The 25,634-nt window shown below is 47.4% G+C and overlaps 1 protein-coding gene across 1 annotated transcript in view; it reads left to right on the top strand.

Annotated features, from left to right (window-relative positions):
- The first annotated feature begins 658 nt into the window (after positions 1–658).
- Positions 659–25,634, top strand: part of ACVR2B (activin A receptor type 2B) — a 107,357-nt gene continuing 82,381 nt past the window's right edge. The window contains exon 1 of the mRNA XM_039705725.1: positions 659–1,088. Within this exon, the coding sequence (XP_039561659.1) occupies positions 1,037–1,088 (52 nt within the window). The 5' untranslated portion in view covers positions 659–1,036. The remainder of the gene's footprint in view (positions 1,089–25,634) is intronic.

The following is a 25,634-nucleotide window of genomic DNA, read 5'->3' on the forward strand; positions in this document are numbered from 1 at the left end:
CCTGCCCATCTCCACGGATACCCTGTACAGACCCCTGCCCCTAACCCTGCCCATGTCCACATCTATGGCTCCCAGCCCGGTCCTGTCCAGCCGCGCTCCCCGCGGGCGCGGCCGTGACGGGCAGCGCCGCTCCCCACTCAGCGCCCGCGGAGCCCCCGCGCCGCACCGCCCCCTCCAGCCCCTTTGTATCCAACATCCGGGTTTCCCCGCTGGCTCCGCGCTGGCTTCTCCCTTTTTTTAGAAGCCATTTTGGACGCGGTTCAGTTTTTTTTTTTTTTTTAATTATTAAAAAAAAAACCCAAAAAAAAAAAACCCCGCGGCCGCCCCGCGCCCCCTCCGCCGGGCCTTGCCTGCCGCTCCGCCGCCTCCCGCGATGCGGGGTCCGTAAAAACCGCGCGCGGTCCCGCTCCTGCCGCCGCCGCGGGGAGGAGGAGGAGGAGGAGAGGAGGAGGAGGAAGGGGAGGAAGGGGGGCGATGCGCGCGGGCACTGCGCGGGTGCGCGGGCATTGCGCGGGAAGCGCGCGGGGGGCGGGGGCGCGCTCGCCCCGCGCTGCTGGGGGAGCCGGAGGGGCTGGGTTGGGAGGAGGAGGAGGAGGAGGAGGGGGAAGGGGAAGAGGAGGAGGAGGAGGAGGAGGGGGAGTCGGTGTGTGGTGCACGCCGCGCTCCCAGCACAAAAGCCCAGGGAAAGAAACTCTTGGAAAGCTGGGAGCGAACGGTGGGGCCGGGCAGGAGCAGGTCGAACCGTCCGGGTCTGTTCGTCTCCACTGGATAAATTTTGCAACTGCGAAGGAATTAAATCCGATTTTCTTGTTGTTGTTGTTGTTATTTTTTTTCTTTTTTTCCCACCCCTTACCCCCAAGATTTTTTTCTTCTTTTTATTTTTTTTTCTTTTTGAGAGCGAGAGGGAAGGCAGAGCCGCGCTTCTCCCCTCCTCTTTTCACGCGCTCGATCTTTTTATTTTTATTTTTGTTTCCCTTGGGGTAGAGGTGCACGCGAGGAGGAGGAAAAAAAAAAAAAAAAAAAAAAGTAAAGGACTATGTTTGCTTCGTGGCTGACTTTCGCCGTGCTCTGGGGAACTTTCTGTGCAGGTAAGAGCCTCTCGGCGTGTTTACCTCCCGCTCGGGCTCTGGTCGCGTCTCCAAATGCAGAATTGAATGGGCCGTGCGGTTATTTGCAGGCACCCTCCGAAGCAGAGCACCCGAGCTGGGGAATCCCCCCACCGCTGTATCGCCTTTATTTCTTTTATTGTTATTATTGTTATATTTATATTTTTTTTTCTTATCACTCCCTCTCCGTTTTCTCCCTGCTCGCAGGACGAGCCTTCCCGTGCTGCTTTTTGTTCCCTCCAGGCAGCCTGTGGGAATTCATGGCAATGTAAACACGGCGCGATCTCGAGGAAACTTTGCAAAAACGGGCATTCACTTCTGGGCGGGGGCGTGGGGGGGAAGCCGGGGATGTTGCGGGATTGGGGGGACAAGTCGGGAGCAGCGGGAATGCTGCGGGGTCGCTCCGGAATGCTGCGGGGTCGCTCAGGTAGTGGCCATGTGTGCGCTCTCCTTATCACTCCCTCTCCCTCCCTCTCCGTTTTCTCCCTGCTCGCAGGACGAGCCTTCCCGTGCTGCTTTTTGTTCCCTCCAGGCAGCCTGTGGGAATTCATGGCAATGTAAACACGGCGCGATCTCGAGGAAACTTTGCAAAAACGGGCATTCACTTCTGGGCGGGGGCGTGGGGGGGAAGCCGGGGATGTTGCGGGATTGGGGGGACAAGTCGGGAGCAGCGGGAATGCTGCGGGGTCGCTCCGGAATGCTGCGGGGTCGCTCAGGTAGTGGCCATGTGTGCGCTCCGCTCCTGCCGGGCTGCGGTTGTGTAACTCGGGGGGGGGGATGTGGGGGACCCCCCTCCACCCCGAAGGGACCCCCCGGTTCCCCGTCTGCCCCCCGGGACGCTGCGATCCCGCAGGGAATCGAGCCTGTTGGGGCTGGCTGGTTCCGCGGGGAGAAAGTTGGGAAAAAGGGGGTGTGTGCGGCGGGGGGTGCCTGGGGAGCATCCCCCCGGAGGAGGCTTCTGCGGCGGGGGAGGGCGTTTGCTTTGCATCTTCTTCATCCCATTTATTTCACGGACACGGGCTACAAACTTCATCGTCCCCAACCTGCGGGGCGCGCGTCGTGCCGAGGGACGCGGGTGGAAGTTCTCCCAAAGCCCGGGCACGGCCGGGGGACTTGGAGGGGACACCGGGCAGCGCTTGGGGAGGCGGGGAGGGGTCTCCATGGGGACGGGGTCTCCATGGGGTGCCCCATCCCGCAGCCCTCGGGGGGTGGGCGGGAGCGGTCAGACCCTCTGTGCTGCCCCCAGCACCTGAACACGCGGGCACGCTGGAAATCCCCGCGCTCCCCCCTTTCCCTCCTCGTTTTGATTATTCCTGATATTTTTATAATTATTTCCCCCATTCTTTTTTTTTTTTTTATTTATTATCGCTGCGTTTTCCTCAGGAGAAACAGCAGCAGCAATTTTGCCTCTCCCCCTTCTTGCCTGGCCACCACGACCCCCCCGGGGCTGAGCCCCCCGCCCCGGCTCTGGGCACTGACTTTTCCCTTCCTTCCATCTCCCGGCCGGTGCTGGGGGGACGCGGCGGGGGTCGGGGGCCGGGGGGCGGCTGTTTGTGCCCGGGGGGTTCCGGGGGGCAGGATGCTGCAGCGATGGGGAGTTCCCGGCGGCTTTGCCATCCCCCGTGGTGCGGCTGGGGGCCAGGGGGGGTTTCCCCGCGGGTGCGAGCCCCGGTGCGGGTCCCCCCGGTGCGGGGAAGGCGCTGCCCGGCGGGGCCGCGGGGGGAGCGGGCGCGGAGCCGGCCCCGGGGCGCTCCTGCAGCCGGGCTTCCTTTGTTCCGAGTGCCCATTAAATATGCGCTGCCACCGCCTGCCTCTGCCATTACCGCCGCTGCCAGCGCTTCGTTATTATTATTATTTTTTTTTTTTTTAAGTCACACAGAAAGTGCGTGCGAGTGGCAATAAAAAAATGGAGCGGACAATAAGAATTGAGAACAGCAGCAGCAATTTTGCCTCTCCCCCTTCTTGCCTGGCCACCACGACCCCCCCGGGGCTGAGCCCCCCGCCCCGGCTCTGGGCGCTGACTTTTCCCTTCCTTCCATCTCCCGGCCGGTGCTGGGGGGACGCGGCGGGGGTCGGGGGCCGGGGGGCGGGGGGAAAAAAAATTAATTTCTTAGTGAGCGAAGCCAGCTCGGTTTTTTTTTTTTTTTTAATCTGATGGCTGGGACACTTGTACGCAGCTTTGTTTCCATGTGTTGGGAAGGGGGTTGTGCGGGTTTGTATTTACATAGCAGTGCTGAGGAGAGCAGGTATTTTGGAAGGAACAGGCAGGGGGGGTTGTGTGTGTGCCAGCAGCATTCCTGGTGCTCGGCGTTGCTATCATCACAACAGCTCTCCTGGCTGGAAAATTCTATTATGTGCATAAAGGAGATTTATGGTCAATGTATTTTCTTTCCATATATCTTGGAATCCTTTTATCTCGGGTGATTCAATAAAAAAGAGATGGCTTCCGGATTTTTTTGGTTTTGTTTTTGGGTATGGCGTTGGGGTTTTGTTTGGTTTGGTTTTGGTATTTAACCTGATCCTGTGGCTCTGTGCACAGAGTGGCTGAAATCTAAGTTGGAGGGGAAAAAAGCAATTGCTTAAAAAAAAAAACAAACCCAAACGTCCACCCTGAAAGCTTCTTAAATGTATCATGTTATGAAAAAGATTGACAGGGCATACCTATGCTGAATTTTTCCTTACCCCCCCCTCCCGCCCCCCAAAATACAATAAAGAAACCTCAGAAAATGAATATAATTCTGTTTATTTGGAAGGGTCTTTTTGAGTCACAAAATCAGTGCATTAGCCATTCTGTAAATCACTCCCTCTCTTTTAAAACCTTTCTGCCTTTCTTGTGATATTTATGAGTATTTATCAACGTGATCTTTATTGTCCAGTTTTTCCTAAAGCTGTTAAGTTAAAAAAAAAAAAAAAGGAAAACAACAAGCTGAGATACCCAAAGTTGGAATGTGTTGCTGGGATTCAGAGCACTGGGCTTTGCTCAAAGTATGCCTTTTGTGTGTGTACATGTTAGGGCTCTGTGAAAGTGGTGGGCTTTTCGAAAATCACTTAACCTCCATTGTTGATGCTTCTCATCTCTACCTTGGCTGGATGTAACGAAGCAAGCACGGGTTGCTGTTCTTTAAAAAAGAAATAAATCTGTTGTGCTTAGTTTTTTGGAATATTGAGGATTCATTGAGGAAAACATTATGTTTATTTTTAGCCCTTTGTTTGCAAATTCTCTGCAGCCCAAATGTTCAGAAATCATGTTTTAATCGATGAGCTTGAGAAAATACAGAAGGTGTAAAAGGATTTGTCTTGTAGAATGCATTGCTAACATGTTTCCCAAGCCATTACATTACTTTTATTTCGGTGCAAGTTTAAGTAATGCCATGCAGCAATGAACTGTGCTGCAAATGGATCTGCTCTTCTCTTTCACTGTCTTGTATTTATCCTCTTGTGCTTGAGAAAGGGAATAAAACCGGCTTCATTAGCTTGCTAATTAAACACAATGAAGTGCGTGGCCCAAGGTTAATGGCAATGGCCTTTAAAAACACAAAACTCTTGAACAGGTGTTTAGGATATATATTTTTTTAATCTGCTATCAAATCCAGATAATTATACCGCCGAGTTAACCACTGTCGGAGTTCTGTGGAGAATAAAATGCTGTGTTAGAGATGCCGGTGATCAGTGCATTATTTTTAGTGACATTATTTATAAACACCTCTCCAGGTCCTGCACAACCTGTGGTTTAGCTCCCCCCTCTCCATTCCCAAGCATCTCCTGCATCCTCCCTTTGGCTCCTGTGGACCAAGCAGCACTCAAAATCCCGGCTCCCCGGACCAGAGTGAGGGTCTAACCCGAGCTGGGGAGTTCACTAAAGTATTTCGAGGCAGGAATTTCTGCCATGGCCGGTGCCTTTGAGCAGCCCGTGCGGGCTGCGCGGCTCCTGCCCGCTGCATGCGATGGGAAGGAGCAGCCAAATAAAGCCGAGGGCTCGCAGTCCCCGCGCTGAGCTGTCAGCAGCCTCCTGTCCACTCTGCTCTCCATCAGCTAAAACACGCTTGTCAGGCTTTTTTGTGCTCCGTGTGACGCAACAGTTGTGGACCTCCCCTGAATAGACGGTAGAGAAGAAAGAAGCAGGCCAACCTCATTGTTTTTTTCCTCCCCCCCCTCCCTTTTTTTTTCTTTTCTTTTCTGTTTTCTTGTTGTTTTTGTTCTCCTCTCTCCCTCCCACCATTCTCCCCCTTCCCCATGCACACACTCCTTGCTTTGCAGATCAGCCTAGGAGGGCTCCCTGGCTTCTCCAGTGCACAGGTTGAGGTGGAAGAGAGCATCTTTTGAAATGTTGGTGATGGGATGATGGCACCAGCCCAGGAATACTACTCCTGTGCTATCCATGGGATGGGTCCTCCTGTAGAAGTGCTGCAGGTGTAAAAGGAAGCAAGGGATGCTTATCTTTACCTATCAAGGGTGAAGGAGGTGGATGGCAGAGATTTTTTGAGGCTGGGCGCCTGTCAGGGGTGTGTTTGTGTGCTCTGCCCAAAGGCAAAGCTGCCTGTTCCTAAAAAGCCATGATGCCTTTAAAAGAAAATAACTAGAACCCAAAGTTACTCCATGTTTGAGGCCTTGTAGCAGAAGGTGTTTTTGCTGTCATGTTCCAGGACCTGCTTTTAGAAACTTTTCTAAAATTTGGTGTTAAAGTAGTTGACCTTGTGGTGCTGCACTAGAATAGTCAGAATTAAATGGGATTTTAGGAGCCCAGGATCTTTCAAGCCCCATGAAATGTAAATAGAAATCACCTATCTATCAAGCACACCCAGGACAGTGGTCTAAAAGTTGTGGAATTGCTTTGCTAACCCCCTGCTCCTGGCTCTGCAGGGCCCAGGCAAGGAAGGATGCTGATGCTCTGATGTCTCCTTGCCTGCAAATCCATGTGTCCAGCCCTGTCTGCTGGCACTGGAGAAGCGTGGCTGAAATTTGGGAAGGGTGCAGGCAGGGGAGAGAACCTTCTGGAGCTGAGCAGTGATCTAGACCCAGATGAAAGCCCTGATGGGGTCTTGCCCTCAGGCAACTGGAGAAGTGCTTGTGCACTGAGAAAGTCTCATGGAGGCAGCTGGGGAAGTCAGGGCTGGTTGGTGCCTGCTGCAGAATTGGCATTTTCTTGCCAATTCTGCAGGGCTGGAGGAGCTGTATCACCGAGGCAGGTGGCCGAGTTTCCCAGGTCCCTGGGTGGGCAGGGAGGTGGGAAATGAGGGGCTCAGTGGGGTGGGCAGTGAGGGGTTCAGTGGGGTGGGCAGTGAGGTGCTGTGTCCTGGCACCACCGCAGCTCCAGCACTCCCCCTGCAACAAAACTGTTTGTGGGAACTTGGGAAATGGGAACCACGGAGTGTAATCTCTGCTTTAAAGAGGTGTTGTCTTTCTCTTTTATCCCTCTTTGGCCTTTGATTTTAAAACTAGCAGGGGAGTGTGATTTTCCTGCCTGGCCAATAGCACTGCCTGGATCTGAATTATTCAGTGTAGCACTTGGCATTCTGCACCCTGTTCCCACTTAAGCTCTTTTTCGCCTGTTCCTTCATGTGGAGATTTTCACATCAGTGAAATTGGATGTGTTTAAGAGAGGTGTTTGTGGCCGAAGTATTCACCAGTATAAGCTCTTCTCTTCCCCTTCCCTTTCCTCTCCATTAACCATTGAGGATCAACTAATGTCTAATCTCTTCTCTTCATTATTACTTCATTCTGAAATAATTTTGTATCTCATTAGTCATTTGTTCCTTTAAGGTATGTTAGAAAAATGTACATCACTGCCCCCCAGTCTTCTTTGAGAGGTTTCTTGGAGCCAGTGAAGTCAGAGGAGCAAAGAAGTAAATTAAAAATGAAACACTCTGCCTGTGTTCTGCAGACCCAGCACATTTTATGCTTAGATTTGAATATAACTGTTGGTCTTTTTCACCACTTTCATGTTCTTTTCTCTCTGTCATCTTCCTCCTTTACTATGGTATAGCTGCAATTCCAACTAAAAGTTAAGAGCAGCAATTGTCAGTGTACACTGTAAAATAATAATATGCTTTGCTCCAGCACACAAGTGCCTCTTATTTTGCCAGTATTTGGATCTTTTACTCTGATTAGGTTATTGCACGTGGCATTGGTCCATCATGCTACTTAAGAAAAAAAATCTGTTGCTGGTGTCTAGGGGCCTCAGAAAAATACAGCTCCTCTTTTTGCAAAGTGCTGTTTGTGTAGAGAGAAGGTCCCTGCCCCAAAAACCCTGAGCAGAGGGGCCAAGAGAGAGAGAAAATTCTGCCTGCAAGTGCTCCCTGCTGCATCACGGAGTGGCTCAGCCAAGGTCACACCCAATATTTTGTACCTATGCCGAAAGAATAATCTGCATGAAGAAATGTTTCTGTCTGGGGTAAAGTTTGGCTTAAACCTGAGTGTGCTCTGACCACTTTAAGTGATTTTTTATATTTCTTTTCTTCCAATGAGTGTGCTGGAGGTGGTTGCTGTATTTTTGGAGAGATCCTTTTCTCTTAGGCTGGGCTGCCTGCAGGCAGGCACTGGCTCATACAGGTGTGCAAAGAGAAACACAGGGGAAGGAGCAGCCTGCTGGTGCCTGGCTGGAGGAGGATGTGAGTGACCAATGTGAATTATGTGTTTCTCATCAATAATTCCATGATTTCCACCTCGGTGTGTCGTTTCACCACAGATTCAGTTTCGGACTTTGGGGAGCTCTGCTCAGAGGATTGCACAGCCCTGGCTGCAGAGCAGGAGCAGCCTGGGCCTGGAGCACCATTTTTTACCTTCTTGATGGGTTTGGGGTGTATTAAGGAGCTGAAATAAACCTTTGAAAGTGTTTTCTGGAAGGGAAACTTGTGTCTCTGGATGTTTACTCTGGGAACATAACAAAAATTTACCAGTTATTCTCTGGTGGAGTGACTTCTCTGGGATCTTGAAGTGAGTGGCAGAGCAAGGGCATTGCTCCCCATCTTCTTGGGCCCAGAGCTGGTGCTCTGACCACCTCATTATCCTTTCTTGTCCACCTGGAATTAAATTTGCTAAGAAAAATAGAATGTTCTGGTAATTTTATTATACCAGAGGTATCATTTTGGGTTTTTTTCTCCTGTCTCAGTCTCATAGTAATGTATAGTGTATGAGTGCCTCCTCTTTAAATAAAGAGAATAAAGCACATGAAAGATGCAGTGCTTTTCAATCTGAGCTCCATTAACTTCCACTGAAGTGGACACTCATGCAAATTTAGATGTGGATGTTGAACTGGACTTCTTCTGTCTAATAAGTACTTTTGTGTGACAAAGGGAGAAGAAAAAGGTGCTCCTGGGAGCAGAGGGGGTGACTTAATCCTCTTCCAGTAAAGCTGGAAATGGAATGTATTGCTGTCAGTTTTATAGAGAAATAAACAAAACCTGGGGGAAATGAGTGTGTCTGGCACTTTCTGGGCCAACCCCAAATCCCAGACCTGTGCTGAATGAGTCCCAAACCACAGCAGCAAAGGCTGTCATTTTAAACATTCCATAGTACTGACACTGTAGGGTCTTAGGTGCTGTGACTGCCTCTGCATTTTTTTCTTAATTATTTATTTGTCTTATTTAAAGCTTTTTCCCATTATAGAACTTGTTTTCTTAGCAGTAGCAGAACTTGAAATTTTCTGTGTGGTGCCAGTAGTGCTAATGCAATGCTTCTTCCTAATTTATTTCTCTAAGGTGTGAGATGATAAGCCTTTGAGTGGATGAGAGGGATAAAGTTAGCTCCATTTGTGCCTGATCTATCAAATGGTCAATCTAGGTCGCTAACTGTTCTTTTCTTCGACATTTAGCTATTTAAAAATGCCTTGTGTAATGGGTGTTACCTCTAAAATTTGGCTTTTAGGAATATTTTGCTTATACATAATTTACCTCTGCTGACTGCTTTGAATTCCTGGGGTGGGAGGAATGCAACCATGGGTCTGAAATGAAGAAATATTCAATCAAAACTCATCTCCTTTTTGTGACTTTTAAAAAGTATTTCAGAAAATGAGAATATTGCAGGGTTTTAAGCCCTTTTAGTGCTGTTCTTATGTTTTGCAGTCTCTGGATTTCTTCTGAGGGCTGGTGGCTGTTGCTGCAGCTTGGCTGAGCTGTCTGCAAACTCCCCCCTCCAGTTGCTCTGTTTGCTACTGATACTTTCTTCTTCTGGGAAAAGAGGGAATTTGAGCTTTGCACAGTTGATGTCCAGGCCTTTCTCTGAGGCAGCAAGCTGAGCTATACAACAGGAAAGTTGTGAGGAGGCTGTGGCACTGGTCTTGGAAGAGCCAGTGAGCTTTGTAGGCTCTCAAACATGAGAAGCTTTGGCTTTGCTTCAGACCTGTGCATTTCCACATGGGTTTGCAGGAGTCCCTTACTCAGCAGAGAAACTGCAGTTCACTTGGGATGCAGCTGCTCAGCAAAGTCCAGATTTGTGGTTATCCTGGTTGTAGCCTTGTCCTCAGTCTTGAGACAACTGAGCCATGGCAATGTGTCCTCCAGGCTCCCAGCTCTCTTCTTTCTCCAAGTGTTTCTGTTTTGGGGTTTTATTTCCCCTCAGTATGGCAACAGGAACAGTGGGATTTGTATGGCCACTTTAGTTCCTGAGGGTAATTAATGGGTTAAGAATGCTAATTCCCCTGTACATTTGCAGGCTGAGAAATTCAGTTGTCCTTGGGTTTTGTGGTGAGAGTATCCAGTTACAGCCCAGCAGCAGCTCTTGGGTGCACAAAAGTTTGAACTCATAATCCTTTGCTTTCACATGCACCCACAGCTTATCAGGCACTTTTGGTTTTATAGCAAAGCTTCTGTTAAAGCACATTCTTACACCTGGGATAAGGCAGTTTTCCAAATACCTATTGCAGTTGTGCTGGAGAACACTCACCTGGCTGGCTCCTAAAAAAGTGAGGTTTTGTGGTGGGCAAGAGGCACTGGTGCTGACACACCTGGAACAGTTCCCTGCTGTGAAATTGCTTTTTATGTAAGGAGCCTGGGATGCAGATAAAGCTTAGCACAGCCTGAAGCAGGATGGTGCTTTTTGATGCTTCCTGGGGTGCTGGCTCTGGCTGCTGCCAGGTGTGGTGTGGAACTGAGTGCCCAGGTCTGGTGAGAATTCTGGAGCTGTGGCATCACCATCTCTGAATGGAAGCTCAGCTGGGGATGCTGTCCTGGGCTGTGCCCTGCCACTGAGCTGTCTCACCCCTGCTCCCGGGCTTCCTTTGAAATATTTCAAAGACAAATGTTTAAAAAAAACCCCAAACCAAAACACAAATTGCAACTTCCTCCCCCCCAAAAAGCAAACCTCAGAAAAAGCCAAAGAATCCCCCCAACAATCCAAAACTCATAGAAATGAATGTTTTGATCTGATTGCTGTTGTTTTACTGCCATAGGATCTTCCTCAAGCTCCTGGAGCATCTTTGTAAAGTGAAATCATGAAGATGGGCCCTGTGGAAGGGCTCAGTAATAGCAAGAAGTTCCTGTGCAGGTTTTAATCACCTTTTACAGTGTTTGAAACAACATGATGTCCCTCCAGTCCCAATTTCCAGGCTTCTTTGGGTCTGTGATAAAGACCAGCAATGCCTGATGGAGCTTTCTGATGAGCACACTTGCTGTCCCTGGGTGTTTCCTCTCCTGGGTACGGCTTGGTGGCACAAAGCTCATTCAGCCTGGATTTTGCTGGATGCTAAAAAGGAAAAAAAGGAAAGGGAAAAACACCCAGCCACTGAATGTGCTGTCCCCAGGGCTGCTGTCTCCTGATGCCCTGACACTCTGCCTGTTCACATTTGCTGGAGATTGGCTGCATGTGCCCATTCCTGCAGGGTATTTTAACATTTATATTGTGCCTTGGATATCTATAGAAGTCTTTAACAGCTAATTTTTATTGCTGTAGAAAGTTTCCTCTAGATACATAGTTTCTGTTATCATCTAATTGGACAGAGTTAGTGTTGCCAAAAGCAAACATGAGAAACTTTTTTTTTTTTTCTTAATTGGTAATAGAATTTCCTTTTCGTGTAGGGATCGACTGCTTATTATGTAGCAGCTAAAAGAAACCCTCCAAGGTAACTGTGAGCCCCAGAGGTAAATGAGATGCAAGTGTATCTGTCTGGGTAACTGTGTCTGTGGGCTCCTTCTCAATGAATCCCTGGTGAAAGAAGAGACCCGGGGCGAGGGACGTGCCCTTCTCCTGCCCCCCAGAGCCCCCACGGTGATGTCCCCAAAGCTTTTTGTGCATGGAAATTATTTTGAACGAGCTAACATGCCCAGCTTTGAAGTGTGGTACAAAATAAAGTTGGCTAAAAATAGGTCTGGGTATGAAAGACAGGCAAAAAGTGGGAGAGGGGGGAGCTGGGAGTCGTTTTACAGGCATTGTTGATAGGATTTCAGGGTCCCGAGGAGGGAAGATGAATGTCTTTCTGTTATAGTAACAGCTGCTCTCTGTCCATCGGGATCCAGTGTTTGCCTACCCAACTCATAATAATTAAACAAAAGAGTTATTTCATAGCAGCCTTGGTGGAGGATTTATGTTGGAATTTTATCTTTTTTTTTATTATTTATACTTTTCTTTGTCTAATTCAGAAAAATATGAAGTTAACCTCTCACCTGGGCTGGGGCTTACCCTTCATCAGATCTGTTACAACTGTCTGGTGACTGGGCTGTTCAGAGCTATATTAATTAAACAAACCAAAAAGAAAAGAAAAAAGTCATTAAGCTTCTCTAATGCACTTGTTCTTTGTGAGCTTTGCAGGGGTTTTGTGTCCTGAATGTGTGATTCAGGTGGTAGTAGCTCCCTAATATGGCCACTCAATCCAATATTCTTTTCTCCTTTCCTCTTTTTAGTGATTTCCCCTCCCCATCTTGAGAGCTAGGAGGTCTCTTGTCTCAGAGAAGAGACACAAAGAAGTCTCAGATGCAAAGTGTAGCAACATTTTGGGAACGGATCTGCATTTTTGGGAATGGATCTACTTCGTGGGGCTTTATTCTGATGCAGTTAACTCTGCAAAACCCCTTGGTGTGGGTCAGTCCTGGGGGCAGAGAGGTCCAGAGTGAGGCAAAGCTTCCTTACTCGGTGCCTTCTCATGTATTCAGGCACAACTTTTGACACAATTTGGGGTTACAGCCTCCTCTTTGCAGAACTCTCCCACCACGTTCTGTCGCCTGCCCCCGTGGAGGGTTTCCAGAAGATTGAACCTGGAAATTGCTGGTGTTTGTCACTTCTTTTCATCACAGTGGCACAGCTTTTTTAAAAGGCATGCTGAAGCTACCATTCCTGGAAGATCACAGGCTGGGATTTATCCACTGCTGAGGCACCACAAGCAGCTCCCTGATGTCCAGGGATCCTATCACAGGATCCTTCCCCAGGTTTTAATGGAATCTGAGCCTCCATATAGGTGCCTTTTGAACCCTGTCTGTTAATTTAATACCATTTACCTCTCTCCAAAGGAGAATAGGCTCAGTTGGATGGTAAGGTTAAAACCTGAATGGTGCTGTGTTTATATTAATAATTTCTACTGGTGAAATATGGATCTGAGGCTTTGCTCATTCATTTAAACCTCATAGTTAATAGGCAATAGTGGAAATGTACCATGTGCATGATTATTGCAGTGACCTGATTTCACATGCACTTCTTATCTTATCTGACTTCTGATAAAAAAAAAGAAAAAAGAGTTATATATAAAATTGATTTTGGGAGCCCTGTGAAGGAGAAGGAAACCACTTATTTCAACCCCCAAATTCCTCTGAGCTGTAGAAACATTGTCAAAGTAATTGTAGCCTTTTCAAATTTTTTTCTGTGTAGATTTCTTTCTGTGTAGTCTTGGAAAAACTGTGCTATGTTGATGGATGTCACTGTTTTTTTACTTGTGACAAATATCTCCCAAGGTAATGTTTGAGTGATGTAGAATTGGTTCATGTGTAAAATTCTAGCTTTTCATGAATACTTTATCATGAATATGTGCATGCCAGGTTTTTCTGGATTAAGGTGTTATACCTTTAGAGGTTTGCTGTGGGATATCATATTAATCATTTTTGCTGTAATTTAATCATCTTAATTAAAACTGCATTGAATTGTGGAAAGTAAATTGGGTCTGGAGAGCAGTGGGGTTCGTATTTGTATTTTTTTTGTCTTGTTAGATGATGGTAACGGTCTTGCCAAGTTTCTGCTAAAAATTAGCACAGTGTATAAAAACTCATGTTGCCAAGTTAGTCCAGTATTTCTCCAGCTAATTGTGGCCTTGAAGGGTATAATATGAAAGGTCATCTTTGTTAGTGAACTGCAGGCTTCTCCTGCGAGACAGAAATCCATGTCCTTATCAAGGATGAAATCTTGGCTCCTTGGTTACACAATTGAGCTTTGCTATAATTTGGACATCATTAGGCTCTTTATTAAAGCAGAGGAACACTCTAATCAATCTTGGTGCTTTGCTTTCTTAAATGTACTTCTGTATCTGCATTTGTGTTATGGCTTCCCTTTCTTTTCCTGCTCCGTGTACCCATGAAGGAAAAGGGTCTGAAAAGTGGCATGGGATGAAAAGTGGCTGGTTTCCTCTTTTTTGGGATGTTTCTTTCCCAGAAAGCTTCTGATTGTGTTGAGGGTTATGAGAGCAGAATGTTCAACCTCCTCATCTTGTGTTGAGACGTGTGAGGAGACATTCTGGAAAGAGCAACCACTCAGTTTGGTTTGTGCTCTTGAACAATAAAAAAAAAAACCCATAAAACTCCACAAAACCAAAATTTATTAGTGGTTGGCATTGCTTTTGCTTTAAACACAAACAAAAGGGGTTTAATTGTTTTTTTGGTGGGAAAAAAAGCCTTCTACCCAAGCCAGATTTGTTTCTGTGGCACACGGTCACAGGGCAGAATTGTGGGGGAAAGAAAGAGGTTTGTATTGTGCTTTTATCCCTTTTTTTGTGTTCTGGGATTTGTTTTCATTGGGATGTTGGCACTCCCAGGAACATATTTTTGTGGCTCTGACTCGTGCATTGTAAAACATAGCCAACGCTTGCCATTTCTTTGTTTGACTGCTGTTTCTTTAACCAGCAGATATTTTTCTAGTTGGATAGATAAATGGATCTTTCCCAGTTGCTGGCAGTTGGATCTGACTTTGCACAGCTATAAGAGTTAGAGCAGAGCTTCCTTCTCAAGGTTTTGGAGAGTCAAGGATTTGGTAGCTTCCATCACCTCTGTTTGTATGGATGACATGACAAACACTGTGTAGTTTTGCAATGTGTGCTGTGGCTCTGCTCACATAACACGTCACACCTTTAAGAACAAGTAAAAACTGGAGAAGAGACTGTGTTGTGCTTGCAGATGGAGAAAGCTCTACTCAGAGACCTTGGTATCTAGCAACTTCTTTTCAGGAGCCCTGCTTTGCCCTGAATCTGCTTTCAGGGGCTCCCAGGCTGGTGCTGGTCGCAGCTGCTTGCTGTGTGATGCTGTGCTGAGTGGCGTCAGGAATGGGCTGTGCTCCACCTCATCTACAACCCCCTGGCTGCTGCTTCCCCAGTTCCTGCCTGATGGATCCATGTGCTCTTCAGGAGCTCTCCCCTGGACTCCATGGTTCATGCAAAGATTTGCTCTTTGGGTAATTAGGAGAACTGAGTGTGTTCTGGAGGGGTGAGCTTCCTCGGGCTGCGAGTTTTTAATGAAAACTTCAGGTTATGAATGTGCCATCATCTCATTACTGCTCCTTACTGCGTGGCATCCTGTTGGTCTAAGGTAGTTTAAGTGTCTCCAGCCTAAATTGAGTGCTGCTTTCAGTACTTATAAACTTTAACAACTGTTAAACCAAGCCAAATCTCCCATTTCAGCAATGGCAGCGGGGTTGAAGACAAGGAGTTGTCTCTAAGGAATACAGTCTATTATAGGTTGGGTATAAATCAACCTTTGGCTTGTGGGTGTTGGGAGGAAAATTTCCTTGGGGACTAGTAATCCAGAGTCAGCCTCCTATAAATCTGCTTGGATCTTCTCCTGAAGCCTGTGGAGGTACTGGAGAGCTGATTATGGATGTAGACCATGGATCTGGGAGTGTGAAATACTGCTGCTCATCCCCTTCCATCACCACACTGGACAGACGGGTCCGAGGAGCAGATTGTTTCCAGTGTGGTAGAAGTGATGAGTTAATTGCTCTGTTCCCTCCCTCCCTCTCTCCCTCCCAGTAAAACCTGGCTTTAGATATTGGGAAAACAAACAGCAACAAATATAATGAGGTTGGTTTTGTTTTCTGGGGTTTCAGGTAGAGGAATGCACATTAATCATGTTTTTGTGCTTTTCTGTATTTCTTTTCCCCTTCCTTGAGGGCTGGAAAATATTTTTCTTTAAATGAAAAGCAATGTTTTACATCTTCTAAATGACCCTGAGGGATGTAGCAGCAAAAATCCAGCTCCTCATGGGGTAGTGAAAAATCCTGGGAAGGAAGAACAGGGCAGGAACTGATGCCACCATATCTGCAGGGGCAGGTTGGCTCTTGTCAGCTGGACAGAGGCAGTGTTTGCCTGTCATTGCTTGCTTTCTTTAAACAAAGTATGTTTTTGTTGTTTTATGGCACCACCCTGTTGCCAGCAGCTCTCTTGGTGCTGCAGGATCAGGCACCTCCTTTAAGGTGCTGGACTTGTACCTGCCTCGTGTTGGTCACCTCCTTTTCATGCCTGTGTCCATCCTGGTTTGCCCAGTGCTCAGATGCAATGTTTACAGGAGGTTTCTCCTAATGGGAAACAGGACCAGTAGCAAGTGATGCATGAGCTTGATTTGTGAGTCTTTATTAACCTTTTTCTTTTATCACTTCTCGAGCAACTTGCCTACTTCTCATTATTTTGGTTGTTTTGATTTTTTTGTTTGTGTCCTTTCCACCTTTCTTTCTCTTTACAAGAAGTTGCCTGTTCCAGCTTCAGTAATTGTTTCCTCACTTACCAGAACAAAAGCAGCTGAGTCTGGTGGATTTTTTTGCTTGTGTGTTTGCAGGGATTTTGCCAGGGTATTTTTATGGACCCTGCTGCTGAGCTCATCAGCAGTGCTGGGCAGGAAAGCCAGACTCTGGTACAGATTCAATATCTTTACAGATTTTTATCTCCAGTTTGCAGGAAGGGTGTCCTGAAGTCAATCTCCACAGTTCAGTAGAGGAGAGGAGTGATGGGGGCTGTGGGCAGGGACCCTCTTGCAGCATCTCCATCACTGGAGAGATCACCCTGCTGTGATGGTCCTGTTGATCCTTCTGTGTTCCCATGAGCTCTTCCCTTCCCCTCCCCAGGTGCCTGTTGCTCCTCACAGCTGGAGGAGCCTACCCAGAACTGGAGAATCCTGTCCCTGCTCTTTTCCCCACTGAGGCTATAATCCTCTCCACTGTCCAGAGCAGCTGTGGCTGCCCCTGGATCCCTGGAAGTGTCCAAGGCCAGGTTGGACAGGGCTTGGAGCAGCCTGGGACAGTGGAAGGTGTCCCTGTCCATGGCAGGGGATTGGAATGAGATGATCTATTAGGTTCCTTTCAACCCAAACCATTTGGGGATCTTCTGGCTCTCCCACTGGGGCTCTGGTGACAATTGGTCTATTCTCCTTAAAACCATGTCTGATAAAAGCTTTTTATTTATCTATCTCCTAAGCAGATGTTTTCAAATGGATGCTCACAATGCTTTTTGCTTGTTTCTTTTCCCCTTCCTTGTCTTCCAAGAGCCCTGGAGGGGAGCTGAACCAAATCCTCTGGCTGGAGCATCCCCTGTCCTGGGCTCATCTCTTCCCAGCAGGACCACTCTTGCCACATTTTTTTTGCAGTGCCTGCTGTGATTAGATCCATTTTGGCTGCAATTTATAGGCATTGCAGGGTACTCTTGTGTGACACTCAGCCCTCCCCCATCCCCTGGGTATCTGGGACACCGTTATCTGCTGCAGCTCTGGTTTGGTGGAGGATGAGCTGTCAGGAGTTAGATCCCAAACAGGCAGCAGGTAGCTGGACTGAATTAAAGTGGGAATGCCCTACTAACCCCCTTCTCCCTCCCCTTTTATCTGGACTGTAAATTAAATTATTGTTGTTGATGTGGCTTCAAAGAAGCAGCAAGAATGAGTTGATGGGAGCTCCTGAGAGAGGTCTTTCACAAAAGCCTCCTCTTAGTAAAATATTGACATCTTTTTTTCCTTTCTTCCCTAATTTTTTCAAAGTTAGAATAGAAAGTTAGAATGGAAATAATAACTCAGTGTTTTCAACTTTCATGATACATTTATAGAGAAATAAAAGTCCTATAAATGTCTGAAGTATTATCTCTTCTTGCAGGCTTCATTGTAAAAATATTTATTGAGGTTTCATGAGCTTAAAGTGTTGTGGTCAGCACCATGAATGTAATGGTTTTGTTTAGGTGTTTTTTCTTCAATGGCACTTAAAAAAAAAAAAGCCCCAAAACCAAAACAAAGCAAGAAAACCCTCATAGTTTATTTCACTGGCTTTCTGCTCTTTATTTACCACAGATGGATCTGACAAGGAAAAGCAGGAGTTCCTTTCTCTTGTCAGAGCTGATGTAGCACCAGAAAATATGTGTTTAAAATTATACTTGGGTTTAGTGGCATACAAAGTTTGTTTAAAAAGATAAGGTATAAAATGAATAGTTTTGTGAAGGATGTTTTTCTTTGCTTTGTTGTTTGTTGGGGGTTTTTTTGGTGGGGGAGGAAGTGTTGTTTTTTATTTGTGTTTTTGTTTGGTCGGTTTTGTTTGGGTTATCACAGTTTTGGAGCTTTAGAGGGCCCAGTTCCCAGGGAAGAGAAGGAAGGGGAACATGGAGCATTAACACGATTTAGAGAGGAAGGAGTGGAGCAACGGGAAGATTTGCAGGAAGAGAGACAAGGCAGCCTGTCAGTACTTCCATTATTTTTTGTTTGTCCTCTTCTGCCTCCGGATCTTGATATCACATGACTTAACATTGACAAATGGAGCACTTAACATTTAAGGATGGAGCACTTCTCCTATGGGGAAAGGCTGAGAGAACTGGGATTGTTCAGCCTGGAAAAGAGAAGGCCTTAATGTGACCTTATGGTACCTCAGGGGGCTGCAGGGGACCTGGAGAGGGACTTTTGGGGAGGGCATGGAGGGATTGGGCAAGGGATAATGGCTTTAAACTGAAAGAGGGGATATTTAGATTAGATATTCGGAACAAATTCTTCACTGTGAGGGTGGTAAGGCTCTGGCACAGGTTTCCCAGGGAAGCTGTGGTTCTCTGTGGATCCCACCCCTGGGAGTCTTCAAGGCCAGGCTGGATGTCATTTAGAGCAACCTGGCTTAGTGGAAGGCAGAGGCTGGACCTACATGATTTTTAAAGTCCTTTCCAACCCAAACTATTCTATGATTCTATTATTTTATGGTGTCTGCATCTCTTACACGTCTGTTTATCCCTCTGCTAAACCCTTCCTGTTGAAATGTTGGCTTTCACCCCTTGGGGCTGGACAAGGGACACTCGGGCATGTGGGGGTGCAGGAAGGTGGTGGCACACACTGGGGTGTGGACATGCCAGGGGCTCATGCAGGTTCCCTGGGATGTGAATCAGTGATTATGAAGTAACAGGGAGGTGGTCCTGAGCACTCTCAACACTGATGCCCCTTTGAATTTCCCCTGCAGAGGCTGATGTTTCTTGTCAGATGTGTAGCTCAGAACATGCACAGGGCAGTGGGGCATTTGTGGGTACCAGAGCAGACCTAGAAATCCCCTGGAAATACTGGAGAGTGAACAGCTTGGAAGTTATGTAAGTGTCTCAGGCTGATATCTCTTTAAGAGATGTAGCTACCTAAATTTTTCTTAAAATTTCCTTCTCTGTAAAGGCATGAGGCTCAACCCTCTTGTGAGCTGTGGTGGCATTTAGCCAGGCCTGGATGCTGGGGCTGATGCAGTTCAGATTTTGGTGCAAGAGACAGACTTTCTGGAAGTGACTGGTGAACTAATTCCCTTCATTTGTCAGTAAAAGTATGAACTTTGGAAATCTTGCCCCTGCGTTGGCCAAGAAAAGACAAAACCCAGTTGTGGAGAGCTTCTGTAACAAGGATATTGCTCCAAAACCCAGCAGTGGTTCCTTGTTTCTTGCCTCTCCAGAACACATTGCACACTTCTTCTCCTCAAGTGGTTGTAGTGGCTGACATAAACATTTTTCAAGTAAAAAAAAAGAATCTTTTCTGCAAAACACGGAGGTGACTGTGGGTATGTGCCAGCCTTCCATCTGCAAATAACAACCTGTGTCCTTCCAGGCTTCACCTCAGCTGATCTGTAGCACATGTCCTTCAAGGTAAGCTGGGTAAGTGGCTCGCAGTCAGAGCAGAGGAAGAGAAATCCCATTTGAGGCTGACCTGATGCCATCTGACATTTTGCTTGTTTGAAAAGAGGAGGTTTGAAATGGAAGTGGCGGGGCTGGTTCGGAGTTGCTTTAGACCCTTACAACATATTAATCTTAAGGCTGAATCACAGCCATGTAAAATGAGGGTTCTTTCACTCTGTGGTGAAGACTTATTATTTTTCCATGGGTCTCCTAAGTTTGTTTGGATTCTTTACATGTTTGGTTCCTCACTTGGAGCATGTTGGGATGCTGTTTTGTACTTAAACTTGTGCAACCATTCTGTCAAACAGAAACCTCTTAATGATCAATCTGCTTAGGTTTTATGGATGATGTGGTGCATGTTCCCTTGTAAGTGGGACCAATAGATTCTTGCTCCCTTTTTAGCCATCCATCATGGAGGAGCTGCAAGTTTGCAGTGTGCTTCCAAGAGGAGGGAGATACCAGTGCATCCTGCCTGTGCTCCAGCAGTCCCTCCCCTAGGAAGCATCCAGCCAGAGGTTACAGAAAATAAAGCACCTCTCCATACTGTAATTATTATTTTTTTTCAACGGGGTCTAGTATTTCTAAGCCTGGGTAGGACTTCCCAACTGCTGCTCTGCTTGGCTTTTTTGGTCTTTGTGTAACGGCACTGGCTTTGAGGCATGGTGATACTTTCTGCTGACTTTGTGCCAGGGTGAGGGTTTCTTGAGCCTGCCATCCAGCTTTCCATGGCTGTACAGTCTGGAATGTGCCATCAGCAGGCAGCAGATCCCAGCAGTCCCACCTTGGCGTGGGAGCTGTTGGATGCCCCGCCCTGATTCCAGCTCCTGGTGCTTGGACTGGCAGAACAGGTGCAGAGATGTTTGAGGCAATGCAATGCCTGTCACTGGGAGCAGAAGTTGCTGAAAGATCGTGTTTTTCTCAGTTTTCATTGGCACGTGTGGTGTCTCCAGGAGGAAAGGCAGCAGCTTCTCAGTTCATTGCGTTTCCCAAAACCCAGCAGCTGGCTGGTGAGCTGGCTGCTCCTCTGCCCCATCTACATCCCTCTGGGTGCCGTGGTGTGCTGGGGTTGCATTTCTCATTGTGCTCTCTGCTGGGTGCCTGCAGAGTGGGAAGAGCCAGGAGAAAGATCTGATGGTGCTTGTCCCGTGAGGATGCAGGGAGGGGAGCTTTGCAGCCACAAGTGAGCTGGGTGCTCTGTTCTTTCTGCCCTTCTGCAGTTGCATCTCATCCAACATTTCTGATCCTCCTTGTCCCAGCACTCATTCCCTGATTCCCTTCTGGGTGCCCTTTAAACCACACTGTAGTCCAGACATTGGCTCCGTGTGGTCTGCAGGGTCCTGTGCACCAGTTGTGCTGGGGTCTCTTCTGGTGCTGGGGTTTGTGATTCTGTACCCTGAGAATATAAAAATGAACCAATCACCTCATCCTTTGAGGAAGAAGTGAGCTTTTAGATAAAATAGGTCTAGGTGCCGTGTCTATGCTGGTGTCACAGGAATCTATTTGGATTTTCCACCAGCCAGGCTGTGGGACAGGAGCCACTCTCCATGGCACCTCTGTGGCCTTAGGAACATCCACACAGTCATCCCCCCCAGATGGACATCAGCATGGGCCAAAGGGCTGTGGGGAGCAGCAGGAAGGTGAAGAACATTGGGAATCTTCAGGGGAGTCATCCCAGGGAAGCAAGGAGGCTTGCATGCATTTAGGAGGGTGCACATGGTGGCTCTCCTGTACCCCTTGTTTCCAGGCACTTGTGTGTATTTGGGAGAGGCAGCCAGGATTTTCTTTCTAAGAAATAACAACTTTGAGTACAAATCCCTGTGTGGAAAAGCTGCTGCTGTCCTGGTAGAATCACGTTTGAGAGTGCCATCTAATGTGAAATCACAGCTGAATCAAGATTTGCATCTTTCTTTTTTTTCTTTTTTGGTTTTGTTTGCATTCCTAAAAATCATCCAGACATTTTCTCCTCTTTAAAAGCAGCAGTGCTCAAACCTCTCCAGCTGCCATTATGAAATGAGTGAGTTATTCTAGCTAAATTGAGTCGATTGGACTGGAAACACTTCTGGAAATACTGTGCAGGTTGTGGACCAGCTGTTGGCAAAACCATCCAGGGTTTCATACACATAGTGGGTCCCAAAAAAAGAAACAGTATTTTGCCATAGTGATTCCCCGCCCCCTCCATTTATTCTGCTACGAGCACAATCCTGCATTTTTTAATTGAAATTTGAGCTGTGTCAGCACTCAGAGAGGGCTGTAAGTCTGCAGCATGAGAGGGCACTGATTTCCTTCGTGGTGCCTGGTTCTTGTGCCTCCATGAGGCACTTGGTGACCTGAGACAATGGCACATGTGAGGGGACTGAGCGGGGACAGCTGCTTTTTCTCTGATAGCAGAGTTTTCCTTGGTTTTCTACCCCCCTGATGAGGTGACTCTTCCTCTGCTGTGCTCAACTGGTGGCCCAGCAGCAGAGGGAGCAGAGGAAGTTTGCAGTAGTTGAGATAACTCAGCAGAGCATCCAGCGGGGAGCAGGAGGGGTCCACTGGGGACAGGCACACCCGTGCTGATCCTAATCCATCTTGGCACTTGTGAGCATCTCTGCTTCCCCTCGTGGTCTCTCCACATCTGCCTCAGTCTAATGCTCTCAGGCCCAAAATCTTGGAGATTTTCTGCCTTCCCAAGAGTTTATCTGAACCCTTAATTGAGGGCAGTGGTTGTGCACTGGGGGATCCTTCCCTGCCCCAGCATCTGGGGCAGGGCTGGGGGCTGGATGGGGGCTGAGCACAGGACAGCCACAGAGTGTCTGAGTTACTCTTCTCTTGGATGTATGGTCAAAAATTCTCCCAGCAGCATCTCCTGTGGAGTTTTATCTTCTTTTTGCTATGGTCGGGATCAAATGCGAGATGGTATTTCTTCTTTGGACTTGGATGTTTATTAGTTTTTATCTATATTACATTCATCTATATCACATTCTCACAACTTTCACTAGGAAGAATATTATCATCAAGAAAAATGGAGAGAGCCAAATTCTTGTTTGTCAAGCATATGTCCTTTTTGACTCCTTAAATATTTCTCCTTCCCACTTTGAGTCACCTCTTAATCCATCAAGTTTTCAATCAGGCACGCACAGAGAGGAATTGTGCTCTTGTTTTCTTGCTGCACTTGCTTGTTTTCTGCTGTCAGGTACTCACCCAGTTCAGCTGGAGGCAGCTACTCTGCCCAGGATCAGCAAAGTCCAGACACAGCAAAGTCCTTGCCACCAGTGCTGGGGTGATCTACTGAATGAATCCAGCTCTAATGATGTGCTCTCAGGGGTCTTTAGCTATTTAGACAGGGCCACAAAGATGATTGAAGTGATGGAATGCCTCCTCTCTAAGGGAATTCTGAGAGGTTTGGGATTGTTCAGCCTGGGGAAGGCTCTGGCATGACCTCCAGTATCTGAAGGTGTCCTTCAGGAATTCTGGAGAAGTTCCTTTGACATGTAATGATAGGAGAAGGGGGGATTCAAGATGAAAGAGAGTAGGTTTAGATTGGATAATGGCAAGAAATTCCTCGCTGTGTGGGTGGTGAGGCACTGGAACAGGTTGCCCACAGAAGGACAAGTTGGATGAGGATCTAGTGGAAGGCTATCCCTGCCCATAGCAGGGGGTATTGCAAATAGATCTTTAAGGTCCCTTCCAACCCAAACCATTCTAGGATTTCTATGATATTTGAACTTCAGGGGGACCTTTTCCCCAGGTTCTCCTAAAGGAAAAATCTCCAAATGCTTTAAAGTGTTGTGTTCAAGAGTCTGCAACTTCCTCCAGCCAGTTAACCAGGAGGGTGACAGAACTGGGAAAGTGCTGCTGGTTGCATCCCATCTGCTGCTGAGCTACTAAAGAAGTTCTGAGTCCTTAGAACCACTTTGAAATAGTCTTTGAAGATTGAGAGGTTCCTGTCTGCACTGAACATAACATTTAAAAGCAAAAGAAGAGGTGGATGCTAGCTCCTCTGTCCCTCCACAGAAAACCTTGGGAGCACTACAGGTCCTTGCAGTCTTGGCCAAAGACTTGCTTCCATTTTGATGCACTGTAGCAGAAGTGGGGTACTGGGAGAGCTGGCAGCTCATTTCTTGTTGCAGAGTGGCAGCTGCATGGGGCAGACTCCCACAGCTTTCTCTGCAGCATCAAACTAAGGGTTTGAAGTGTTGCTCGTGGTCTAACAACACGTGGCTCTCAACAACATCTTTAAACTAGGCCATACTCTGATTTTGGGGAAGGCCAGGTGATGGGGAGCTGTGACAACATCCAAGTAGGTGTGTTGTGCTGGGAAAGCAAGAAACTGCATCTTCCTTCCTGTGCTGTGAAGTTTGCTGAGATAAGACACACATAGTGTTGGTGGTGACATGGTTAGGTGACCTCCCTGTGGGTGAGAACCCCCCTGCTTTGCCTCTCTGATGATTTCAGAGGGGTAGAGCTATCATGCAATTGTTACCTTGTGGTAAAAATAAAATGTTGGGGAAATTTTACTCTTTAGCTGCTTTATCTTTGATTATTTTGCTGTTTGAATGAAAACACCTCATTTCATTCTGTCAGAGACCCTGCATTCCTTGTGTGGAACCCAAAGGCACTCAGGAAACTCCCAGGAGAGCTTTACTTGGATGTACTTGGTCCTGTGGTATGCTGATACACTGCTTCAAAATGCCATACACTGCGGCTGGGGATTTTTGCTGGGGACTCCACGTGCTTTGGAAAGCACTGCTCTGCTCCAGGCAGGAAAACAAGGACCTGAGGGGGCTCAAATTGCTGAGATCGACCTCGGAAATCCTCTGCCTGGCTGCGTTGAGTGAAAGCCTTGCTCTTGGCATCGGTGGGGAGGGATTTCACCCTTTGGAAATGTTTCAGAAGCATGAAATGCGTGCCGACCGCACTGGGCTGAATTTTCCCCCTGCCCCCTCTCACCAGGGGAACTTTTACACCTGCTAAAATTTTCTCCTGTGTTTTTCAAACCCGCACGATCAGCACAAATTGCTTTGTCTTCCCTCTCTCAGGTGAAAAAACCCATTTTGAGTGGCCGGTCTGCTTTCCAAGGAGTTATTTAGGCACAGTAGGTCATCAATGTATCGCACATATTACGGCCATGCCTTGGCATTTGTTTTGCGTTTGTAATCCAACCCCCAGCTGCTTCGGCCTCAGACTCCAGGCAGCTATTTAGTGCTTCAGCTTGTGCTGAGGAATGCATTGTGGTGCTGTTTACTTCATTACGTGCAAGGCTCAGATGGAGTACAGTGAGCTTCAGTTATAGAAAAACAAACGAACCTGACCCAACAACCAAAAAACGAGGGTAGAAAATAGGTTTAATGTAGATGTTAAGTCAGGGTAGAGGGACCCAGCAGAGAAAATTTGGGTACGTTCTGCAGTCATTGCAAGCATTCTTGCTGATGAAAGCAGAGATTACTTACAGTGCAATAGGGAACTGCACCAAAAAAAAAAAAAAGCCCCATCTACTCCTCTGCTGCAGCTGTTCTGTTGGTTCTCCATCTCTGGCTGAGCAAAAAGCACTGGAAAACCCCACCCCAGGCAGTAAATGGGGCTTTCCTCTGAGAATATTCAGGTTTTGCTGGTCCTGATCTAGATTAGCGTTTCAGTTGCAGACTTTGGATGTCTTCACCCAGCATTTCCCTCTCCCCAGTTTTCACTGGTGTGCTGTGGGGTCAGTCGCCCAGCTCCTTAGTTTGTATCCAGTGAAAGTGCGTGAAGCCAAGGCGAGCTGAATTCATTCCATTTAGCTGGATAATTAGGATGCTGCTGGTTATGTAAGGAGTAGTAGTAAGCAAAGCTTTTGATCAGCTGATGAGGATTTTGCACGTATTCCTGCTGAGGCTCTCTAAGTCTCCCCGGGGGTGAGGAGCACTGGTGGCCCTAAGCGGATCTAGGGTACGGAAACCTTGCTGCTCTGGGAGAAGGGGGAGAGGGCAGAGCTCCTCCTGCTCTTCAGCAGGTCAGCACTGTCACAGTGGGGCTCTCTTGGTTGCAGGGTAGCTTCTCGTGGCAGAAGAATTTGCTCTCTCTGAAAGGAGGAGTGATTAATGGGGGGCTATTCCCGTCCCCGTGCTGCAACAGCTGGCGTTGGAGGAGGGGTCAGAGGATACAGAAAAATTCAGGAAGCTGAGCTCCTGTTCCTGGCTGTCACTCTCGTGGATGAATTTGGTGGTTAGCTGGATTCCCAGCCTAGGCTGACCACAACTTACTGGTTTTTCAACATAAAGAAGAGCTTTTCTGGGCTG

This window comes from Passer montanus, unplaced genomic scaffold, assembly GCF_014805655.1.
Source record: "Passer montanus isolate IOZ18808 unplaced genomic scaffold, ASM1480565v1 scaffold10, whole genome shotgun sequence".
Taxonomy (NCBI): domain Eukaryota; kingdom Metazoa; phylum Chordata; class Aves; order Passeriformes; family Passeridae; genus Passer; species Passer montanus.